Genomic DNA, 22,359 nt, shown 5'->3' on the forward strand with positions numbered 1-22,359 from the left:
GAATTTCGAACCTCGAACATTTTAGTGTTCGCTCATCTCTAGTCATAGATAGAAAGGATAACATACTGTATGAATACATGCTAACTCAATACTGTTAGACATTGAACTGAATGGTAAAATTCTAGTGACAGCTACAGGCAGCATTTTTTTTTTTTTTTTGTCATGTCCCTGTGCAGAGTTCTAAAGCTCTGTATCACAAAAACAGAGCTCTGACCATTGAAAAGACATTGTAAGCACATAATATTCAGCCTTAAAACATGATTATGAAAAAGTAAAAATTCACTTTACATTTGTGGTGTTTCTTTGGTTAAATATAAAGCTAGTTAATGCATTTTGACCTTATTATAATTTTCATTATTCAAATTAGAAATAATAAAATTGATTCTTCAGGCTTAAACTTTTCTTTAAAGAGGACCTTTCATTTCCTGGGGCACATGCGGTTTTATATACCACTAGAAAGCCGACAGTGCGCTGAATTCAATACACTATCAGCTTTCCCGTTATATACCCCAGGGGAAGAGCTACCGGTGCCATTACCGTAGCTCCTCAGTGTCAGAAGGGTGTTTTTGACAGTCTGTGAGGAGCACCCCTCCTGACAGTAGGTCCATAGTGCTATACTGTCAGAGAGGGCATTCCTTACCGCCCATCCATGATGTTGAATTCAGCACACTGTCAGTTTTCTAGCCTATATAAAACCACATGTGCCCGAGGACATGAAAGGTCCTCTTTAAATAAGAGTGAGCCTCATCGCATCCAAGCAATATATGGTTATAGAAAGTTTTCAATGTTCTATTAACACTTATGTTATTTTTGCAAGTGTTGCACATACAGGTATTGGAATGCCATACAACTTTCAGTAGGAAAGAAATATATCTATATTTTGACAGCCTATTTTTTTTTTTTAGGATATGAATGAACCTGCAAGCTTTGTTCATGGATCGGTCATTGGCTGCAGAAATCAAACTCTGAACAGACCTCCCTATATGCCAGGTTTGAGATTTCACATCTTATTTGTACACTTTTTTGTGCTACTATAGTTATTGACCAACAATATCTTTTGCAGATGGTCTTTCTCCAATGACATACTGAGTTATTATATGTTATCTATGTGGCCCAAACTTACCATCATCTTCTGACTAATTTCATTTAAGGGGTTGTCCAAGACCCCATATATATAGGGAACTAATGATCTACCTACAGTATAGGTCATCAGTATTTAATGTTATGTTAAAACATCTGGACTCCACAATGGCTCTGGCTGCCTGAAGCTGTATGGGAGCAGAGATGCACTGTGGCCGTGGAGATGGGGAACATCTATGTATCTCTGCTTCCATTCACTTGGTTCAGAATATAATTGCTTAGAACTATACAAACTGTATAAAGCATCTTTCAAGCAGATCCGGGGGGTTCAGGGGTTGGATCCACAACCCAATACCCAATACACTTGGGCTCTTAGACAACCCCTTTAAAATCCAACATAAAACAATTAGAAACAGTAACAATGACACTGTTGCCACTTGGTGAATAAGTACAATGACATGTAACAGTTAAAATCATATCTATTAAAACAAAACATAAATTAAAGTCTTGAGTTACGGTAATATTTATTTTACTATCATGTTTTAATATTTGTAAGATGTGAAATATTTATAGCATGTCATTATATAACATTTGCTTTCAGCGCTGAATTCAAAAAGTGAAGGATTAGAGCATAAGACTTTATGTATGGACAGTCAGCAATTGCTCCCAGATGGAACTCCAGTGAGACATTACGATGTGCACAATCTGTATGGATGGTCCCATGCTAAGCCTACATTTGAGTAAGTGAAATTATTTCCCTATTATAGTACTGTATACTATTATTATAGGATCGCTTCCAATATTGTGAAAATGAATTGAAAATAAAATTGTAATAATGCTGCTTAAAAAAAAAAAAAAAAAAGGTCTCTAAGAGCACCAAATAAATACTCCCAAACTGTGATTGAATGAGACCACTATACAGGCCTCTAATGGAACCCGCATATCTGAAGCAGCTTGCGGGTGCCATGACTACCTCCCCTACGCACCATCAACTTTTCATGAAGCTCCATTCCATATGCTCTGTGGATACCAGGACTTCTGCACTTTTGGAGGTCTCTCACCCAAAGACTACTGGCGCTTTCCCTGCCTTCACCGAACCTAGGTATCCTAGGCGCAGCCTAAAAATCCTTCTACCCACACATTATGATAGAACTAGGTTCTTTTCTCCCTAGTTCTATGGTCAAGCTGGATCAGAAGAACCAGGGAGAAAGTGATGTGCCTCAAAGCCTTAGAAGCCTCAGCAGACAAGATTTTGAGACTCCTGGTCTAAATCTTTTCTCTTCAAAGAAACAAAATTGTCACTTTAGCTTCACTGCAAAAATACACATCAGGCTATGTTCACATATGCATCAGAGTCTCGGCTTGCAGTGTGCATCCAAAACTAGTGGGAAAAGTAGTCCTGAAAATCTGGCTTTTTCGTCTGGCAGATATGTGACACATCCAATTATAGTTAATGGAGTCTATCAGGCTCCATATGTGACTGCTGCTCTAGCCGTTTGCCTATCCATTGTTCTGTTCTTCTGGCAGGCCAACACAACGGATGTGTAAACCTAGCTTCAGAGTTGTCTAATGTATATTTTTTTGTCATGTGAACATGACCCAAGGCTGGTTTCATGTTTTAAAAAATAACACTGAATGGAAGAAGCATAAGTTCTTTCATATTTACCAGCTCATTTCTTACTTCGGTTAACATAAATGAATTTCCAATTAACCCCTTCCCGCCACGGGCATTTTTTGATATTCATTTTTGGTTCCCCCTTTCCAAACCCCACAATTTTTTTTTCCCGCTCTCAGAGCCATACGAGGTCTTAATATTTGTGGGATAAATTTTTCTTCATGATGCCACCATTAATTACTTTGTACAATGTACTGGGAAGCTAGAAAAAAAATTGGGGCTTCATTTTTATGGCACTCACTGTGCAGCCAAAATGACATGTCACCTGAATTCTATGTTTTGGTACAATTCCGAGAATACCAAATTTATATGGTATCCTCGGAAAAACTGAAAAAAAGGACGGTTTGGCACTTTTGACTTTTTTTCCCATTAGGGCGTTTACTGTATGGGAAAAGTATTATTATATATTTGTAGGCCAGGCGTTTTTAGACACAGGAATACCTAATGTGTATGTGGTTCATAGGATTTAAGTAATTTTATATGTGTTCTAGGGAAAGAGGGCTGATTTGAACTTTTTTAAATTTTTTTATTTTTTTTTATGCATTTAGTAGATCCTCTGGGGTCTTGAATGCCAGGGGGGTCTGATCACTAATGTAATGCATCACAATGCCAACGCATTGCAAAATACCTGCATTTCTATTGCAGGCTAAATAGAATAGCCTGCAATAGAAATAGAGTACAGACATGCCCGAGAGCCTTCGCAAGGCAGTCATATCAATGTGACGTCAGCTCTGGAGCTTGCTCTGAGTCCCGGCAATCACTGGTAAAATGGAAGCGCCCAGGCACAGCCAGTAAAATGGCACCTTGGTCAGCTTTGACCGAGGTGCCAGAAGCGATCACGGACACTAGCGCTGGGTGTCTGCTGTATAAATCAGCAGAAACCTGTCGGCTATGGCGGCCTCCCAGCTCTCGAGTGCCCGCCATATTTAAACACCAAACATCTGCCATACTAGTATGGTGGATGTTGGGAAGGGGTTAAAAAAACAAACAAAAAAACAATGAGGGAATGGTGCAATAGCTTTTCCTAACTCACCACTGTTATGGAGGTGTACACTTACATTGCAGTTATTTACACAGAATGTTGTAATGTATGTAATGGCTTACACTGTGTACAAACCTAATTCAATAATTCTAAACAAAGTAACACTTCTCACCCAATTTTAATAAGGCAATTATTTTATACCCAAAGTACTTGGTCATCAAGTCCCGTCATATTTTATAGTTAGAACTTGCGTCCAAGTATCGGTGTTATTACAGCGTTTTTTTTCTGGTAGAATTGCTTCTAAATTACTGTCTCATTACTTCAAGTAATCAAAACAATCCATCTCTTAATCATTTTGCCTCAGGTATTGTGATAATTAGAATCATTAATATTATAACATAATTTCTACCAAATAGAGTAGAATTACCTTCTGGTTTACTGGCCAATCTTTATTGATGTCAATAACAAACTTGCGTTTGCCAAAGTAAAAGTATGATATATCTGAATCCACTGGTGGAAAATACACATTGATTCTAAGATGATTAATACAATTTCATAACTCTAAAACAATCTTGACTCTAATGCTAATTCTCTTTCTAAAAACAGTATTTTGGCAGTTAATGAAAGCCTTAATGACAATACATTAGGGATGTTTAATTTTCACTCCATTGAGCAAGAAAGGGAAAAAAAATGAAGAAAGCGCATTTTATGGGTATCCGTGACCTGAAAATCCTTGCTAATTTAAATATAACTGTAATGAAAGAAAATATCAAGGTCACTTCCCTTTTTGATTGAAAGTAGGTTATATCTGGCAGGGAACCAATGTTTCATTATCAACCAAGATTTAGAAATGATGAGAGTGCAATAACTAACCTCATTATTTCACCCATAGATGAATATTAAGTTGAAATGTATTGCAAGGAAAATGAAGATCTAGATGGTAGGATTTGTCCCTGATTTATTAGATGTTAAAAACTAGTACTTTTATATCGTAGCATTACTAGTAAAAGCGAAAAACTAATTTCTTGCAACATAGAGTTAGATGTAAGGGACATTTTATGTAAACAAGAGGGAAATTTATAGCTTTCTAGCATTAACCCCTTAGCGACCCTTGACGTAACTGTACGTCATGGGTCGCATGGGGATGTATGGAGCGAGCTCACACGCTGAGCTCGCTCCATACACGGCAGATGCCGGCTGTATAATACAGCCAGGACCTGCCACTAACAGCAGCGGTCGGTGCCCGAGCCGATCGCTGCTGTTAACCCTTTACACACTGCGGTCAAACGTGACCGCAGTGTGTAAACGGCGCCGGCGGCATGGGCGCCGCCATGTTTCGCCGATCGCCGCCCTCCTGAACGTCACAAGAGGGCGGTGATCGATTGCTATGACAGCCGGAAGCCTATTGAAGGCTTCCAGGCTTGTCTCTGCACTAGATCTATTAGACGATGCCAGAGGCATCGTCTAATAGAAGTGCTGCGATTTTCCTATTCACTGCAATACTGTAGTATTGCAGTGAATAGTATGAGCGATCAGACTCCCTAGGTTTCAAGGTACCTAAGGGGTCTGATCATAAATGTAACAGAAGAAAAAAAAAAGTTTTTAAAAGTATTAAAAAAATAAAAAAAAATATAAAAGTTCAAATCACCCCCCTTTCCCTAGATCAGCTATAAAAGTAATTAAAGAACATTAAACATAAACATATTAGGTATCCCTGCGCTCCAAAATGCCCGAACTATTAGAATATTAAAACATTTATCCCGTACTGCGAACGGCGTAGCGGCAAAAAAAATAAAAACAGCCGAAAAGCGTTTTTTTCAACACTTTGCCTCCTATAAAAAATTGAATAAAAAGTGATCAAACCATCGGATCTTTCCCCAAATGGTATCAATAGAAACATCATCTTGTCCCGCATAAAAAGACACTACAACCAGCTCCATACATGGAAATATGAAAAAGTTACAGGTGTTAGAACATGATGACACAAATTTTTTTTTCTATTTTGCAAAGTTTATCATTTTTTTTAAAGTATCAAAAAATTTCAAATACTATATAAATTTGGTATCACCGCGTTTGTACTGACATGTAGAACACAGGTAACATGTCATTTGTACCAAACAGTGAATGCTGTAAAAATTAAACCCATAAGAAAATGGCGCAAATGCATTTTTTCTCCAATTGCGCCTCATTCTGAATTTTTTTCCAGCTTCCCAGTACATTGCACAGCATATTGAATGGTGCCATTACAAAGTACAATTTGTCCCGCAAACAATAAGCTATCATGTGACTCTGTGAACTGAAAAATGAAAAAGTTATGGCTCTTGAAATGTGAGGAGGGAAAAACGAAAATGCGAAACCAAAAAATGGCCTGGTCCTTAAGGGGTTAAAAATGCCATTTTTGCAGCTTTTTGCCCTTTTATGTTAGTCTGCAAATTGTTAGCCACAAAATCATAAAAATATAATCAGAAACAGTGTTAGGTTAAATGTATCAATATCAGTATCATATAATTAGTTATTTAAGAGCTGCTCTGTGTATGATACTGATTCTAAGGTACAATATACAAATAAGGTTCTTACCATTTGTGGTGTCCCAGCTTGTCATGGTTCAAGCGAGGAGAGCAGTGACATATCAAGTGTGTTTTGGACTCAAGTGCAAACTTTTGTACGAGGTTCCCTTCCTCCTCAGACCCCAGAATATAATAATCGGAGGCCCAGGGAAGGTGAATAAAAATAACAAACATTAACACTCACCTTGCCTCAACTTTCCTGGGCATCCTGGCTCAGGCTTTCAGCATCTTCGGCTATCTTTCCGACCTTCCTGCTGAGGCCTGTGATTGATCCTCAGAGGTCACGTGGGGGCGCACTGACGTCATTACGCTACCACAGCCCATGTGGCTGGGGCCTAATCACAGGCCTCAGTTACAAAACGGAAGAGCAACGGAGAGGACGCTGAGTCCAGGGAAGGTGAATATATTTATTTATTATTTTAAGCCACCTTCCTTGGGCTAGTATGTATAGCAGTTGGGGAACCAGGCTTTCCCCGACCACTGTCATATTTGTACAAGGTCCCAGCCATCTCCAACTGGTAGCGGGCTCCATACCTTGCTGGACCTGGTCATGGTCGCACTCCCTGCGACCATGATCATTACTCCTCTGGAGGAAAGTTCTGATATGTTGCCAATGCTCACATACCAATTGAGTAGAAGGATCAAAAAAACAACCTAGGGTGTGAAATCAGTAACAGTTACGGACATTTTCTGTCCCTGGTATACCCAACCTGAGACCTATTCCACCCAAAAGAACCTAGCTTTGGAGACAAGCCCTAAATGACCCAACAGGAATCTGACCTTACAGGAATCTGACCTTAATGCACTAGACTCTAAAGTTTCTACCTATACATGGGTGGTTCAGCTCTCACAGGTCATATGCACATTTTTTTTGTACACACAACGTGTCCGTATACATCAGCTGCATACATTTCTGAATGTTTAATCTATTACAGTGGTTACCCTTTGTGGCAGTCATTGTTCCTTCAGGTATGAAGTCAGGGCTTTATAGTTATATATAACCTTAATTTTCTTTGCTGAATAGGATCACAGTTGCAGTTTATTTTTTATATCCTAACATGATCCCATCATTTGTGACCATTGCCACCATGACTTCAGACTTCTATACCACTGTATACAACAGTTGGACAGTGATCAGGATATTGAGATAATATGTTACCATTTGTTTTTTAGTTTTTAAGAAAAAAATCATCAAATTTTTTAGGCCGCGACCCTATGGGACAGAAACGCTGCGATTTTCAAAATCCCATGCCCACTTAGCGGTAAAAACCACAGTATGGATACGTCATGATTTCCAAAACCATGCGGTTTTGGAAATTGCAGCATGTAAATTATATCTACGGAAACGCCGGTGATTTCCCTATAGATATAATTGTAACAGAAAGTCCGCAGAGGAAAACTCCATGAACTTGCTGTGTGTAGTGCTGCAGGAAGAATCATGATGTGTTCCTGACAAAAAAAATTTCCCACAGTGCTTTACTGCTGTGGGACATCCCGTAGGGCCTTAGCATGAAAGTACTTAGTATTCTGGCCATATAAACTAAAATGGCAATGTTATGTATGACTAAAGATGAGCGAACACTGTTTGGAACAGCCAGCACGCTCACAGCACGCTCCCATAGAAATGAATGGAAGCGGCCGGCACGCGGGGGGTTAAGTGGTGCTTCCATTCATTTCTATGGGAGTGTGCTGTTCGGATCGGCTGATCCGGACAGTGTTCGCTCATCTCTAATGATTACATTTTCTGACTTATTAGATTAATGTGCATATACTACTAACATATATGTTTTATTTCTTTCTATACAGTATCCTGCGCGAAATAACTGGAAAGAGAGGCATTGTTGTCGGTCGTTCGACATATCCAACAGTTGGACAATGGATAGGACATTGGCTTGGAGATAACACTGCTGCCTGGAATCAAATTGATAAATCTATTATTGGTAAGTAATTATAGTGCAAAGTAGACATGTTTACTCTTAAGCTAGTGAATAATCCGTAAATGGATTAAAATATTGAATATTGAAATGTATATATTAAGTACATTCAGAAAGAACATTTATGGGCAAGGTAGCAGAATTTAAGAACCCTGAATCACAGGATTAGCTATTGGGGTGGAGAAGTTGCAGAAACATTTCCCAAGTTGACCACAAAAGCCATCTGACACAGAGATGTGTTCACATTTAACAAATCTATTTGAGTATCGCTGGGTAGTGCAGCATTACAAAGTTAAGAAGAAAAAAAAAAAAAAGCTTCTATGATTTTTGGAGGCAGGGGTGTATATATCACCTGCACAGAGACACATGGGGGATGGGTAGATAGGCAAATGATCTAAGCAAACCTTTACTGTACTTGTCTCTGTACACTAGACTGACTATTGCTGTATATTATGAGTATAAATGTGTCCTGCTTTGTGACCTCCTGTAAACAGGGATATGCTAACTATTCTATTTGTGTCTGTTTGTGGACACTCTATGGGACTTCCGCATGGGGACCCCCCGAACGGAATACTGAACACATTTACAAGTGGTGTGTGGTGAAACTATAATGGGGTGTGCATAGACTATAATGGGGACCGTGTGCTTGTCGCGAGATCTCCGCAGGGAAAATGCGGACAGCAAAGTACTTCAAAATCTACTTTCCTGTCCGCATGAGTCATGCAGAGATTTCTCGGCACGCACACGGACCACATTATAGTCTATGGGGTCCATGTGCTTTCAATACACAGCGCTTTCAAATGCATTTGGTAGTCCGTTCAGGGGGGTCCCCATGCAGACTTACCGAACGGATTACCAAATCCAGATGTAAACCAAGCATAAGTCTGCTCACATGCATACATGTTAAGTTAATTGTTAACCCTTCATGGACTGGGGCATTTTTTGCTCTAATAAATGCAAAAACAATAACAGTTTTTAATATGTATTAATTTAATAGTTTTGTATTTTTTAGCCTATCCACAGTATTTAGTGACTATTGTGATAGTGTATTTTAAGTTTGACTTTTTAAGATAAGGGTGTTTTTCTTTTTCAGATTTATTAGAGAAACATTTTACCCTTTGTATTATAGCAATGTTAGACATTATTCACATGGACTGCATGCAGACATTTTTCTTTTTTTGTATTTGGGTATCCAGGCTTTTATTCTTTCCCAAGGGCCATTTGTCCTTGGAGACATTAAAGTTTTCTAGATCTGTGAAAATCGTATATAGCACACATATGCCATCCATGGGCAGTCCACTGATCAAGGACTCATAGACATTGTAAAGTATATTAAATTACTATTTAGAGATGTGAATAATGAATCCACCATGGATAGAACACCACTCACAAATTAACAGGGTGTTATGTAGTCTTTGAATATCATGGACCTCACACATTTGCAATACCTGAATGTGTGAATAAGGACTTACTTTGCTCTGCATTTTGCATACTTTATTAATTCAATTGCATATTTACATTTCACAGCCCTTAACCGGTTAGGCCCTTCCCAAGTTGTACAGTAAGATGTGGTGTATCTTCTTTTAGCATCACATATATTAACAATGTATATCACGCAAGGGTATTTAATAAGTATTTCAATTTGAAATCTAATCTATATCTACTTATTTCTACTTCCCTAAATCATAGGCAATTGATGTTTAGCAATCTTCTAATACATGTGTTTTATTAAATATACTTTATTTCAGAAACTGGGCTGTCTTTCTGTCTTTCTACCCACTATCACAACTTCCTTTATTCAGAGGTCTATGGGAGATCAACTGACAGCCATTAAATGTTGCAATTGTTGGAAATTGGATATCTCTAACAGTTTGGTCAGCTTAGTTTCTGAAATAGCTCAGGTTCAATAATACAAACATACAAGGAAATTCCCATAAAAGCAAAAGTGTGAGCTCCAATGAAACAAAGAACTAGTCAGTTTTTTTTTAATTAAGTGGAGCGGAGAAAGATTATATGGGTGTCATGAGAAAGAAACAAAATATCTCCATGTAAATAAGTACTTTCCTGCTATAGTTCATTTGGTATACTATATTTCTTTATCTGGAAAAAAATCTTTTAAGTTGAATACAAGAGCTGATTTATATTTCCTCTTCTTTTTCAGGCATGATGGAGTTTAGTCTTTTCGGCATATCCTATGTAAGACAACCTTTCCTTTTTCTTCCAGTATATACTCTGCAGTCTTAAAGATAATGTTGTTTAATCCATTAATTCATGTTATTTTGTGTCTATTATATAGACTGGGGCTGACATTTGTGGATTCTTTGGAGACACTACATATGAACTGTGTGCTAGATGGATGGAACTTGGAGCATTTTATCCATACTCTAGGAACCATAATGGAAAAGACTACATGGTAAGGGAATTCATATGGGCAAGGGTAACATAATAGCAATACTAAGAATACTAAGAAGTGCTATCAATACACTATTTGAACAAAATTACTTAAAAATCGTAATGTGTTTGCATGTGGGAGTTTTTGTTAAATAAAGGTTTGTGTTGGCGAATTCCACCAAGTCTGATTTTGATTTCCGACATTGATGGTATTCCATCATATTATAGCACACATTGTATCTGTAAACCAGGCCATTCTAAGATTGATTTAGATATTAAAAAGGTTCATTGACTCCAATTATTCTTCACTAATATTCAATCCTCTTGCATGAGTATTATGTGAATGCCTGAAAGGAAAAATATGTTATATCTTAATACTTAAAGTCTGTTTTTCTCCTCTTTTATAAAGCAGGGTGTTTGTAATTTTTATAACTATTTTATAACTAATTGTGTATATTTCAGAGGCAAGATCCTGTTAGCTTTGATGAACGCTTTCAAAATATATCCCGAAATGTTCTGAACATCAGATACACACTTCTGCCATATCTGTACACACTAATGTATGAAGCACATACAGAAGGGTCTACTGTTATCCGCCCCTTGTTGCATGAGTAAGTTGTATTGTTTTTTATTTTGCCCAACTGTTTACTTTCCATTTGAAAAAGATCATGTTAGAATTAAAATTGCCACAGCACACACAAAAAAGTGTCATCTTTATTTATATACTGTAAGTAGAGGTAACTGTAGATCAAGTGCATGAGTTGGTGTAGGTGAACTGACTTACACTAAGAATATCATGCAGCCACTGTCACTGTGCCCAAGTTATCAGGTGGGCAATGAGGTCATGACCTCATTATTATAATTGCCAGTTCTAGTTTCCAGGGCTGGCATCATTATGGAGACAGCCTGTGTCTTTACAAATGTATGTGGCATGCACTAACAAAGGTGCTGTATATACACATCCTCGATCAATCCCACTTTAAAGTCCCCTTTCCCCTTTACTGAAGTGCTGCTGTTCTTATATTTTACTCAATAATATAAAGTTTTGTAGAGTTATAATTAACCTGTGTATTGACTTTATTCTTACAAGATTCACCGATGACAAAGCAACATGGGACATCTACGAGCAGTTCTTATGGGGACCGGCACTTATGATCAGTCCAGCTCTTAGACAGGTATGAATCTATCACTTTGCAGTAAAATGCTTCACTTCATACAAATTTCCCAGTTTACTTCTAACTTAGAAATGGTCAGAAGGCAAATTTTCCATAATTATTGGTTTAAGTGTAAATTCACTTTAGGAAAATCTAAAAATGAATAAACTTTTGTACTGGCTGTAAACAGTTTTGTGTATCTCCTTCATAATACTTTATCCTGTTGCTCAGGATTGGTTGTATTGTCTGGATTCTTCTAACTATTTGTCCAGACTACATGGCCAGCTCTCAGGAAGAAGACAACTGCACTTTATATATTAAGGAGAAGATATGGCAGGGACAAAACAAACTCAACAATTAGTGAAAGTGTATTCTAACTGTATTTTCAATTGTAACAAACAACACTTAGCATAAAACATAACTTTTAATGTCAAATATGGTCAGCTAAAATCTTTCAACAGTATAGCTAGGGCTAAAATTAGAATACATAACTCAATAAGAAAAGTAGGGAACACTATAGAGATATAGCTTTTTTGCAGTGTTCCTAGATACTGCAGGGTAGTTCAGCTTAGGGGAGTGATAATCACAACTTAACAGGTGACGGTTAGCACTAAATAGGTGCCTAGATGATGATAATCTCACTGATACTGTAGCTGATAACAATGTTGTATAGAGTAAATACCTTCTTCCCCCCTACTGTTTTGATGCTGTTCACACTGCCCTAAAGCGTCCACTCAATAGCAAAGTTATCCTGACACCTAAACATATAACTAGTGTCCCTGTCCACTTGATAAATATGCCATTCTATAGGGTTCACACTAGATATGCTGTAAATAATTAATCTCTCTACGCGTTTCGATTACATATTCTCATCAGGAGAGGATAAGGAAAAATAATAAAGAAGATGTTGCGGTAAAAACCGCATTTCCCGGTTCCCCGATGGTGGGAGCCAGTACTCAGTGTCAGACTGGCTCCCACCATCGGGGAACCGGGAAATGCGGTTTTTACCGCAACATCTTCTTTATTATTTTTCCTTATCCTCTCCTGATGAGAATATGTAATCGAAACGCGTAGAGAGATTAATTATTTACAGCATATCTAGTGTGAACACTATAGAATGGCATATTTATCAAGTGGACTGGGACACTAGTTATATGTTTAGGTGTCAGGATAACTTTGCTATTGAGTGGACGCTTTAGGGCAGTGTGAACAGCATCAAAACAGTAGGGGGGAAGAAGGTATTTACTCTATACAACATTGTTATCAGCTACAGTATCAGTGAGATTATCATCATCTAGGCACCTATTTAGTGCTAACCGTCACCTGTTAAGTTGTGATTATCACTCCCCTAAGCTGAAATACCCTGCAGTATCTAGGAACATTGCAAAAAAGCTATATCTCTATAGTGTTCCCTACTTTTCTTATTGAGTTATGTATTCTAATTTTAGCCCTAGCTATACCGTTGAAAGATATTTGACATTAAAAGTTATGTTTTATGCTAAGTGTTGTTTGTTATAAGAGAAAGTGTAGCAGTCAGTGCCCATTGAGATTGTGTATTTTCAATTGGAATACCAAAAAGTGATTTGGATGAATAATATTATAAGCTCTTCTAGTGGCAGCTGCCGGCAACCAACATGTTAGCTTCTAAATTTATGTCTAAGTGATGCAGATGGCTAATGCATCAGAAAAAAAAAAAAAAAAAAGCTTTGGTCATAAAAAAATATATTAATAAATTATTACCATGGAATACTAGCTATAACAATATCATGTTTATAGAATACTGAATTTTTTTTATATATGTTGAATACTGAATGTAATTGATGACAATGAAAGATACATGACAATGTTCTTTTGTTTTAGAATCAAACAGTAGTAGACGCCTATGTACCAAATGCTCGATGGTATGACTATCACACGGTAAGATTTTTTTGGTTCCATACTGTTGCCATTGATAACTGTTGTAGGGAGGGGATAATAACTAACAGATTATTCCAACATTTACAAGTGAGAATGTGACATGAAGGAAAACATAGCGTATGTCTTCTTGTTTAGCTTTTCGGAAATTGAAAAAGCATCCTAAGCTGTTTTACAAAATGATACAATATTTCTGATGGGGATCTGTCAGCCACGTATGTTTTTGTATATATGCAGCCACCAAGCAAAAACTACTCATAATAGTCTTTTTTGCTTACTATAAGTAAGTATTGTGGTAGGGGTGATATGGTAAGGGTTTTCGAGCCTCTTCATTTGAAAGATGCAACATTGTCACTTTATTAAATTCTATGAGGTGACCAGAAAATGCAAGCAATGTACTCAGATTCTCTAATCAAACAGGGTCCCCGTTCACAGGGTTGGTGGGGGTGTACAGTGGATGCCCTCCCATGGATTAGACACTTTTCTGCTACGGACATGTTTAATTTGTGACATAACCCGTTGAGGAAAGTAAAATGAATGAATGTGGGATATCTGTGAGCCAAGCCTGAAACAGAATGGGAAAGGGACAATAACATGAACATCTATATAATCAAAAACATCTGTATAAAAAGAAAAAACTTGTGACATTTCAATGAAGTACAAAAAAAAAAATCTGTTTCTATTACAGGGTAAGGCAGTTGGTGTAAGGGGAACAAGAGTACAATTGGATACTCCTCTTGAAGCCATTAATCTCCATGTAAGAGGTGGATATATCATACCATGGCAAGAACCAGCTAATAACACGGTCTACAGGTGGGTAGATAATGTTATTATTGTAATCAACATTGTTTTGCATATGTACCTATTAGTAACCAATAATAACCATAATGAATGCCTTATAACTGTAAGGAATCCAAAAGATTATAACACAAATTTATTAACACTATGTATCCAAGTTGTATCTAAACGCAGCAAATGTTCAATATGATTTCTATTGGTGACACAGCAGATGTCTACAGTAGGTGGTAGTCAAGTTCTGTCCAGATGCTTACCAGCATATCCTTGGATATGGACTCCAAAATTTTATTGATGCTTCATCTCAGATCATTCAGACCTAGAGGGTGGAAGGGAGGGGCAGATACATTAGTTCATGAGGCAGCTCAATAGCAGGAAGTTGCATGGTGTTAGGTTAGGCAGTCGTGGAAGTCAGTGCACCATTGGTCAATTGTTGTTTCTGGTGTGGCCGATCCAATGTATGGTAGAGTTTTATTCAGTTATCAGGTACTTTTTGCAGGACAAAATTTGTTTTGGGACCATTTAATATTCCATCTAATGCATTAGGAGGCTGGAAAAAAAACTTAGAATGGTATGGCAAAAAGTACATTTTTGGTATTTTCTCATGGGTTTTGTTTGTACAGCATTTACTGTGAACCAAAAATGACACATCAGCTATATTCTGTGGGTCAGTACAATCACAGTGGCACCAATTTTTTATAGATTTTTATTATTATTATTATTATTATTTTTTTTTTTTTTTTTTTTTCCGCATGGTTTAATACTTTTACAAAATCCAAATGTTTAAAACATAAAAAATGTTTAAGTTGCCATATTCTGACATCTGTAACTTTTTAAAATAACACTAAAATACATTAAAAGTAACCTAAACAGGCCTAGAAGACATCATCGAGGAGCTTAAAGAACAGATTATAAGAATTCTACCTTGATGTTTAGTATAATGAGGGGAATCACTTGAAAATTTGTTAAATGTAGCAAACCAAGTCAGGCCGCAGCTCTCATACTAAGTTGCTGGAATGCATGTAATGGAGCTCATATGTGATAAATATTTCAACTGACCTTATCTAACTTTAAGTAAGACCAAATATTAAGAAATGTAGAGATCAGGATACAAGAAGTAACAGTTTCCTTTGTGTATTAGTGAAGTATTCTATTCTATTCTGTTAGAATGAGAACTAAAAGATAATAACTGGAGAAGGCCTGGAAACAAAGTATCCAAAAATATTTAAGGGGAATTACACATTGTGATAACAAGAAAAAAGATTAATATTGTAAAGTGTGTTTTTATTTGAAGGGAAGATAATTCTGACAAAGTCTTACTAATGTCTATCACATGTAAACACAAAGGTGAGTCCCTTGAGGCCACTTGGGTGGATGTTTAAAAAGATGTCTGAAATTTTAATCTCTTCAGTTCTGATGATTTTGTAGTAATATATGCATGTATAAACCCTGTATATATTGAACTTTTATTTTTAGCAGATGTTGTTCATCTCACACTTCACTTGTGTCAGAATTTTAGTAACAAACATGAATTTTTATACATCTTTATAAAATGTTACGCTTTGAAGTAAAATTTTCTTTATGTATATAAAAAATGTAAAAAATACCTTACAAAACTTGTTTAATAAGAGTTGAAAGTGATGTAGATTCATGTCTAGAAACAAGCCAATAAATACTTGTTATTAACGACTAACCAAGTTATGCCATTTGACTTAGTTGGAGATACAGTATGTGTTTTAGTAACTACAGCTCTTCACTTCAGATTTTTTTGGCTTAATCCGGATCAACATTGCATGACTTGTATAAACCTGAAGAATTTATATATTTGTTTCAACTTAATGTAATTCTTTAAATTTCAGTCGTCAAAAATCTATGGGACTTTTCGTAGCCCTTGATGATGATGGAACAGCTCATGGCAATCTCTTCTGGGATGATGGTGAAAGTATAGGTAAGTGTTATCCAACAATAACGCAAACACAGAAAAGCAATTCAGAAGAAGAATTTTTCTAAATTTCTTCCTTTAATAAAGTGAAAAACTAATACAATAAATGATATGAATATATTGAATGATACAGCAAAGCCAACATCTTGTACATACTGACTTGGATGCTAATATTTTTGTTTCTACATTTAATAGAAATGACAAATTATTTCTTGGGAACATTCACGGCTGATCAGGTAAGATGTTTACTTCTGTATATGTATGCTTGTTTGGTTATTTCTAAAACTATATAGATAACTGATCTCCAATTTGCTGAGAACTCCAGTATTTCATGAAACCAATTAAACAGAATATTGCAACAAGATAAAGATTACAACACACACACACACACACACACACACACGTTGGTCAAACGTAGACACAAATAGGGTTGTTGGCATAACTTTGTAAAAAATTTCACAAAACCAGCAGAATTTGTGATACACATATATGGACATGTCCAGACAAGAGGACAGGGTCACATTTGTATTTACTACAGATGACCGAATTGACTCATCACAAATGAAATTCTTTACAAATTCCCTTACAATTTCTGATTCCAAGGAATCTAGAACTTTGCAAATCATTTCAGATGAATGTAGGACAATGACCTAGTGTCAGGTACCTAGAGTAACTCCGCAAATCACAAGATCTGGACCAGCCAAAAACCATTTTAGCTGATTATAGTTGTAATTTACTGATTTAGATTTTTTTTACTTGGTGACAAGTAAATCCCCTACATCTCTGAAATCTAGTTAATGACCAGAAGTTACTAATGAACTTTTTTAGACGAGTGGTATAATAGTATGTGACTACAAGAGTCCAATAAATGTCTTTTATGGAAATGTGAACACTTTTATTTAGAACCTAATCAAATGTGAGTGTTAATTTGCGTGAATCTGACCTAATACGTATTTCAGGAGATTCACTCATCTCTAGTATTTAGATCTTGTGGAATAAATCATAGAGTAGAAATGGTAGATCTTTGATCTTCCTTTACTATTTGGTGCACAAGACCTACTGAATATCACAGAAAGGTAGAGTAGTAAATAAAATATAACTTCTAATAAGACCTGCTTAATTATTATGATTAATTATTAGAAGGTCCCATATGCCAAAAATTTAATTTTGGCGCACAGCACCTCAGCTAGTGCAGGGACTCCTAAAGGTACATAATCAGGATTACTAACAGTCACTGGTAGCAGAACTGTAGCTAGGATTTTCCTTCCTAGAGGAAAAAACTTAGTTCACTGCCTTTAATCTGTATCTAAATACAGTGAAAATGGCTTGTTTGTGAACACTGAACCCGCCCCCAATAACCAGCACCTGGGGCACATGTCCAAGTTGCACCACTGAGCTGCACCACTGAGCTACACCACTGACTTACTTATAATGACCAAGTGACTCTGATCAGACACTGTATAGTAGGATAAACCAATGGAGGTTGGAGGGGGAGGCAACAATCATTATTCATATGAACTGCAGGCACGTCTTGCATTCACAGGTATCTGTATCTGAGAGAACGGCTGGATCTGCATGTTGCTTTTAACTCCTTGTTACTTTGCACTGTTACTGATTCTATATTTGTAGATAGATAGATAGATAGATAGATAGTGTTGTCCAGGTTTCTAAAGTAGCAGATAATTAATTTGGTCTATAAGATACATAGATAGATAATGTACATAGATAAATATTATGATTACTTTATATGTGACTGCTTTCCCATCTCTGTTATTTCCACAGAAAACTTTAAGAAGTGAAATAAAAGCAAATAATTATATAACACAAGGAAATCCCCTAGATCTTGGACATGTCTACATTTGGGGCCCTGGAACAAATGCTAAGACTGTTGTGGTTACATATAATAATGGTAGTCCTGAAAGCATTAGCAGTTTTACAGCTGTTGATGAGGTAAGTAATATACTAAATACATACAATAATGCACATTGTTACATAATATTGGTTAAAATAAACTACTTTGTTATTTCAAATATTTGGATAAATTATAAAGTAAAAAGACATGGTTGCTATTCAGAGAAAGTAGGTAAGAGGGATTAAGGTGGGCACATCTCTTGTGAAAAGATTTTTTTGAGGGGATGTGTGTGGGGAAAAGGGACTAGACAAATAATAATAATAATAATAATAATAATAATAATAATAATAATAATAATAATAATTAGAGATGAACGAACAGCGTTGGATCGAGTACATGTTCGATCGGATATCAGGCTGTTCGAGATGTTCGATTCGAGTTGAACACCAGTGGCAAACTCACTAAAAAATTGATTCCCCTCCCACCTTCCCTGGCGCTTTTTTGCACCAATAACTGTGCAGGGGAGGTGTGACAGGAACTAAGACAATGGAGGCATTGAAAAAAAAAATTGGAAAAAGTAATTGGCTGGCTAATTCAGGTGACCTCCAATTTATACGAACAGTGGATTTAATATCCGGTTCATAGGACACTGTGAACTATGTGATTGTGAGACAGGGATAGATGTACAGGCAGGGTTAGCCAGGGATTACCTTTATTTAGGTGGGAATGTCACTCATCAAGCTCTTTGGGGCTCTATCTGGTTGGGATCCGTGTCAGCTTGCGATATGCGCGAGCTGACTTTTTCCCATAGGAATGCACTCACCAAGCTTGCGATATGTGTGAGCTGACTTTTTCCCATAGGAATGCACTCACCAAGCTCTTTGGGGCTTTATCTGGTCGGGATCCCTGTCAGCTTGCGATATGCGCAAGCTGACTTTTTCCCATAGGAATGCATTGACCAGCATTGATTGGCCAAATGCCATACAGAGTACAGCATTCGGCCAATCAACGCTGGTTCTTCTGGATGCTCGTCTGTGAGGAGGCGGAGGAGTCTAAGATCGGACCAGAATGTAGACTTCTGTGGACCGATCTTAGACTCCGCCCCCTATGTAGCAGTGCTGGCCATGCACTCAGATCGGCTCATCTCCGGAGTAGTCGAGCTGAGCGCACAGCCAGCACTGCTACATCTCAGCATAGGAATGCATTGACCAGCGTTGATTGGCCAAATGCCATACAGAGTGCACCATTTGGCCAATCAACGCTGGTTCTGCTGGAGGAGGCGGGGTCTAAGATCAGTTCACAGCAGTCTCCATTCTGGTCCACTCTTAGACTTGGAATCATTTCCTGGGGTGTCATAGTGGACTTGGTGACCCTCCCGAGTCAAATAGTGGTTTCCCCCTAAACGAGTATTTATTCCCCATAGACTATAATGGGGTTCAATGTTCGATCGAACAGTCGAATATTGAGCGGCTACTCGAATCGAACATTGAACTTCGAGCATTTCACTGTTCGCTCATCTCTAATAATAATTATATGTATATTTAAAAAGTTAGGAACCTAAGGGTCTGTTCACATGGCTAAATCTACTGCTGATTTTAAATCAGATTCCACCCTGTTTCTGCCACTAGCAAGCAGAGATCAGAGCAGGACACAAACAAAGATAAGTTCCCCACTCAATCTTGCCACAGACTTTGTAGCTGATAATGCCGGAGCCGAAAAAAATGAATCAGAATCTGAGGAAGTTTTCCTCCATAGTCCTCCATAGGAATATGAGTGTAAGAGTAAAGATCCATGTAAAAACACACCTCCTATGGTACAAATGCATTAAAATGTGGATACACAGCAAGTATAAACTGTACATTTGATATCACATCCATTAGCAAAAAATATTGCAATTTAATTAATGTATTTTTATATTCTTTTATTTCAGGTTCTACAAATTCATTTTGTAAAACAGTACAGTTTAGAGAACCCAATTGTAATTACATGGTCATAACAGAGATGTGAAGGCCAGCGCTTCAAGAGGATTCTAGAATTAATCTCAGCTGTTTTTTAGATTTTTGTACAATACATGAATATCTAGCCTTTTCTTTGACAAAGTATATATTGTATAAGTACAACAAAATAAACCTTCTGTGCTTGACTAAACTTTCTAGAGTCATGTATTTCTTAAATAAAGTACAGATGATATTCATTCATAGTGTTCTACATTTTAGTGCTGAAAATCTGAAGAAAACATTGAATATAGGTCTAAAAATAAATCCAACCCTACAATATTTCTATTCCCTCTGATTTGTAAAGTGCTGTGGAATGTGGTGGCCCTAAAGATGTTTAAGGGTAAGTTCACACGGAGTTTTTTGGTCAGGATATGGAGGCCGTATCCTCCTCAAAATCCTGACCAAAAAGACGGCTCCCATTGAAATCAATGGGAGCCACTTAAAAGTTTTTCCGGAAGCCGTTTCTTCCGGCTCCCAGAAAAAAGAAGCGAGGTGCTCATTCTTCAGGCTGAGTTGCCTCGCGATTCGACCTGAAGACACTCCCTCCTCCATTCATTGGGCCTAATCCGGAGCGGAGTGCGTGGCTGGATGCCAGTGCAGTGCAGCGGCTTTCAGTCGCGGCTACCCGGCTTTTGGACCGGAACGGACCAAAAATCTCCATATGAATTTACCCTTAATCTCAGAAGATTTGTTTCCTACTGTTTTTAATTGAAGCGATCCCCCAGTTTGGGCCAACTTTGTTTGGATAGAAATTTTTATACCCTGGGGTTTCTTCAGACATCAGAATTAAATTGCTAGAAGCCCAGGATGGATGACAAAAATAAAAACATTTATATGCATCTTCCGTTACCTCTTTTGGTAATCCCAAGAAATGACTTCACAGAAGTATGCTGGACACATGTGAGGAAGCAAAGGGAGTGTTTGTCATGGCAAGGAGGCCAAAAAAAGAGAAAGCAAGAGGAGAAGAAGGAGGCTATAGCTGCTAGACACTATAACACTCTGGATAGCAGGAGGTGATGTCCAGAGAGGTATATCTGAATGTCATCAACATATCCCATATTCAGAAATTTTGCAGAAAGCATTTTTTTTTTTTTTTTTAAAAAGTGGAGGTTGTTTTAGCTGCCAAGGGGGGTACAACTCCATATTAATAATTAGAGATGAGCGAACGCCGTTCGATTGAATTCGTATTCGATCGAATATCAGGCTGTTCAAGGTATTCGATTCCAATCGAATACCACGTGGCAAACGCAGTAAAAATTTGTATTCCCCTCCCACCTTCCCTGGTGCATTTTTTGCACCAATAACTGTACAGGTGAGGTGGGACAGGAACTATGATAACGTAGGCATTGAAAAAAAATGGAAAAAAACCCATTGGCTGCCGAAAAGATGTGACCTTGGATTTATAAGAATAGCGGCCGCCATCTTCGTTTAATTTTGCGGCTTGGAGACATAGGGACAGAAGTGCTTCTGAGGGCTAGATAGGTATTAGCTTCAGCTAGGCAGGGAAAAATTGAAGAACAACAACAGCTCTTTTCAGAGCTATACTGCAGGGAGAAGAGTCGATAGACGCTCACAATCCAGCTATCCACGGTGTGTGCCCCCAAACACCAAAGTGAGATACACAGCAATTCAGTCCGGCTATATATGCTTAACCCAGCTTTCCACAGGATGTCCCCCCAAAAAATAACTGGGATACACAGCATTCAGTCCGGCTATATACGCTCAACCCAGCTTTCCACTGTGTGTACCCTCAAAACCTAACAGGGATACACTGCAATTCAGTCTGGCTATATACGCTCAACCCAGCTTTCCTCGGTGTATAGACCATAAAAGAACATTACTATACATCTAAAAATGCGTAAGGCTAGCACAAAGGGACTGGGACGAGGACGGGGGCATGGAAATGCAGCAAGCATTACACTTCCCCAAAGTCCCCAGCGTGATGGCCACATTAAGTAGGGTGCAGGGTACAACATTAACCAGGCCTGAGCACCACGAAGAAGTGTTACAACGTCTGGCGGACAATGCTTCCAAGCACATTCTCCACCAGCCAGTCAGCCATTATCTCAACTCCTC

General features: G+C 37.7%; 1 protein-coding gene across 1 annotated transcript in view; it reads left to right on the forward strand.

The window, feature by feature from the left end:
- Positions 1–20,434, forward strand: part of SI (sucrase-isomaltase) — a 160,997-nt gene extending 140,563 nt beyond the window's left edge. Inside the window, exons 59-71 of the mRNA XM_075268726.1 lie at positions 906–990; positions 1,682–1,820; positions 8,111–8,244; positions 10,400–10,434; positions 10,535–10,651; positions 11,092–11,240; positions 11,720–11,804; positions 13,644–13,700; positions 14,386–14,510; positions 16,352–16,440; positions 16,630–16,670; positions 18,217–18,384; positions 20,217–20,434. Coding sequence (XP_075124827.1) covers positions 906–990; positions 1,682–1,820; positions 8,111–8,244; positions 10,400–10,434; positions 10,535–10,651; positions 11,092–11,240; positions 11,720–11,804; positions 13,644–13,700; positions 14,386–14,510; positions 16,352–16,440; positions 16,630–16,670; positions 18,217–18,384; positions 20,217–20,282 — 1,290 coding nt within the window. The 3' untranslated portion in view covers positions 20,283–20,434. The remainder of the gene's footprint in view (positions 1–905; positions 991–1,681; positions 1,821–8,110; positions 8,245–10,399; positions 10,435–10,534; positions 10,652–11,091; positions 11,241–11,719; positions 11,805–13,643; positions 13,701–14,385; positions 14,511–16,351; positions 16,441–16,629; positions 16,671–18,216; positions 18,385–20,216) is intronic.
- The last annotated feature ends 1,925 nt before the right edge of the window (positions 20,435–22,359 follow it).

The sequence above is a fragment of the Leptodactylus fuscus genome, chromosome 3 (assembly GCF_031893055.1).
Source record: "Leptodactylus fuscus isolate aLepFus1 chromosome 3, aLepFus1.hap2, whole genome shotgun sequence".
Taxonomy (NCBI): domain Eukaryota; kingdom Metazoa; phylum Chordata; class Amphibia; order Anura; family Leptodactylidae; genus Leptodactylus; species Leptodactylus fuscus.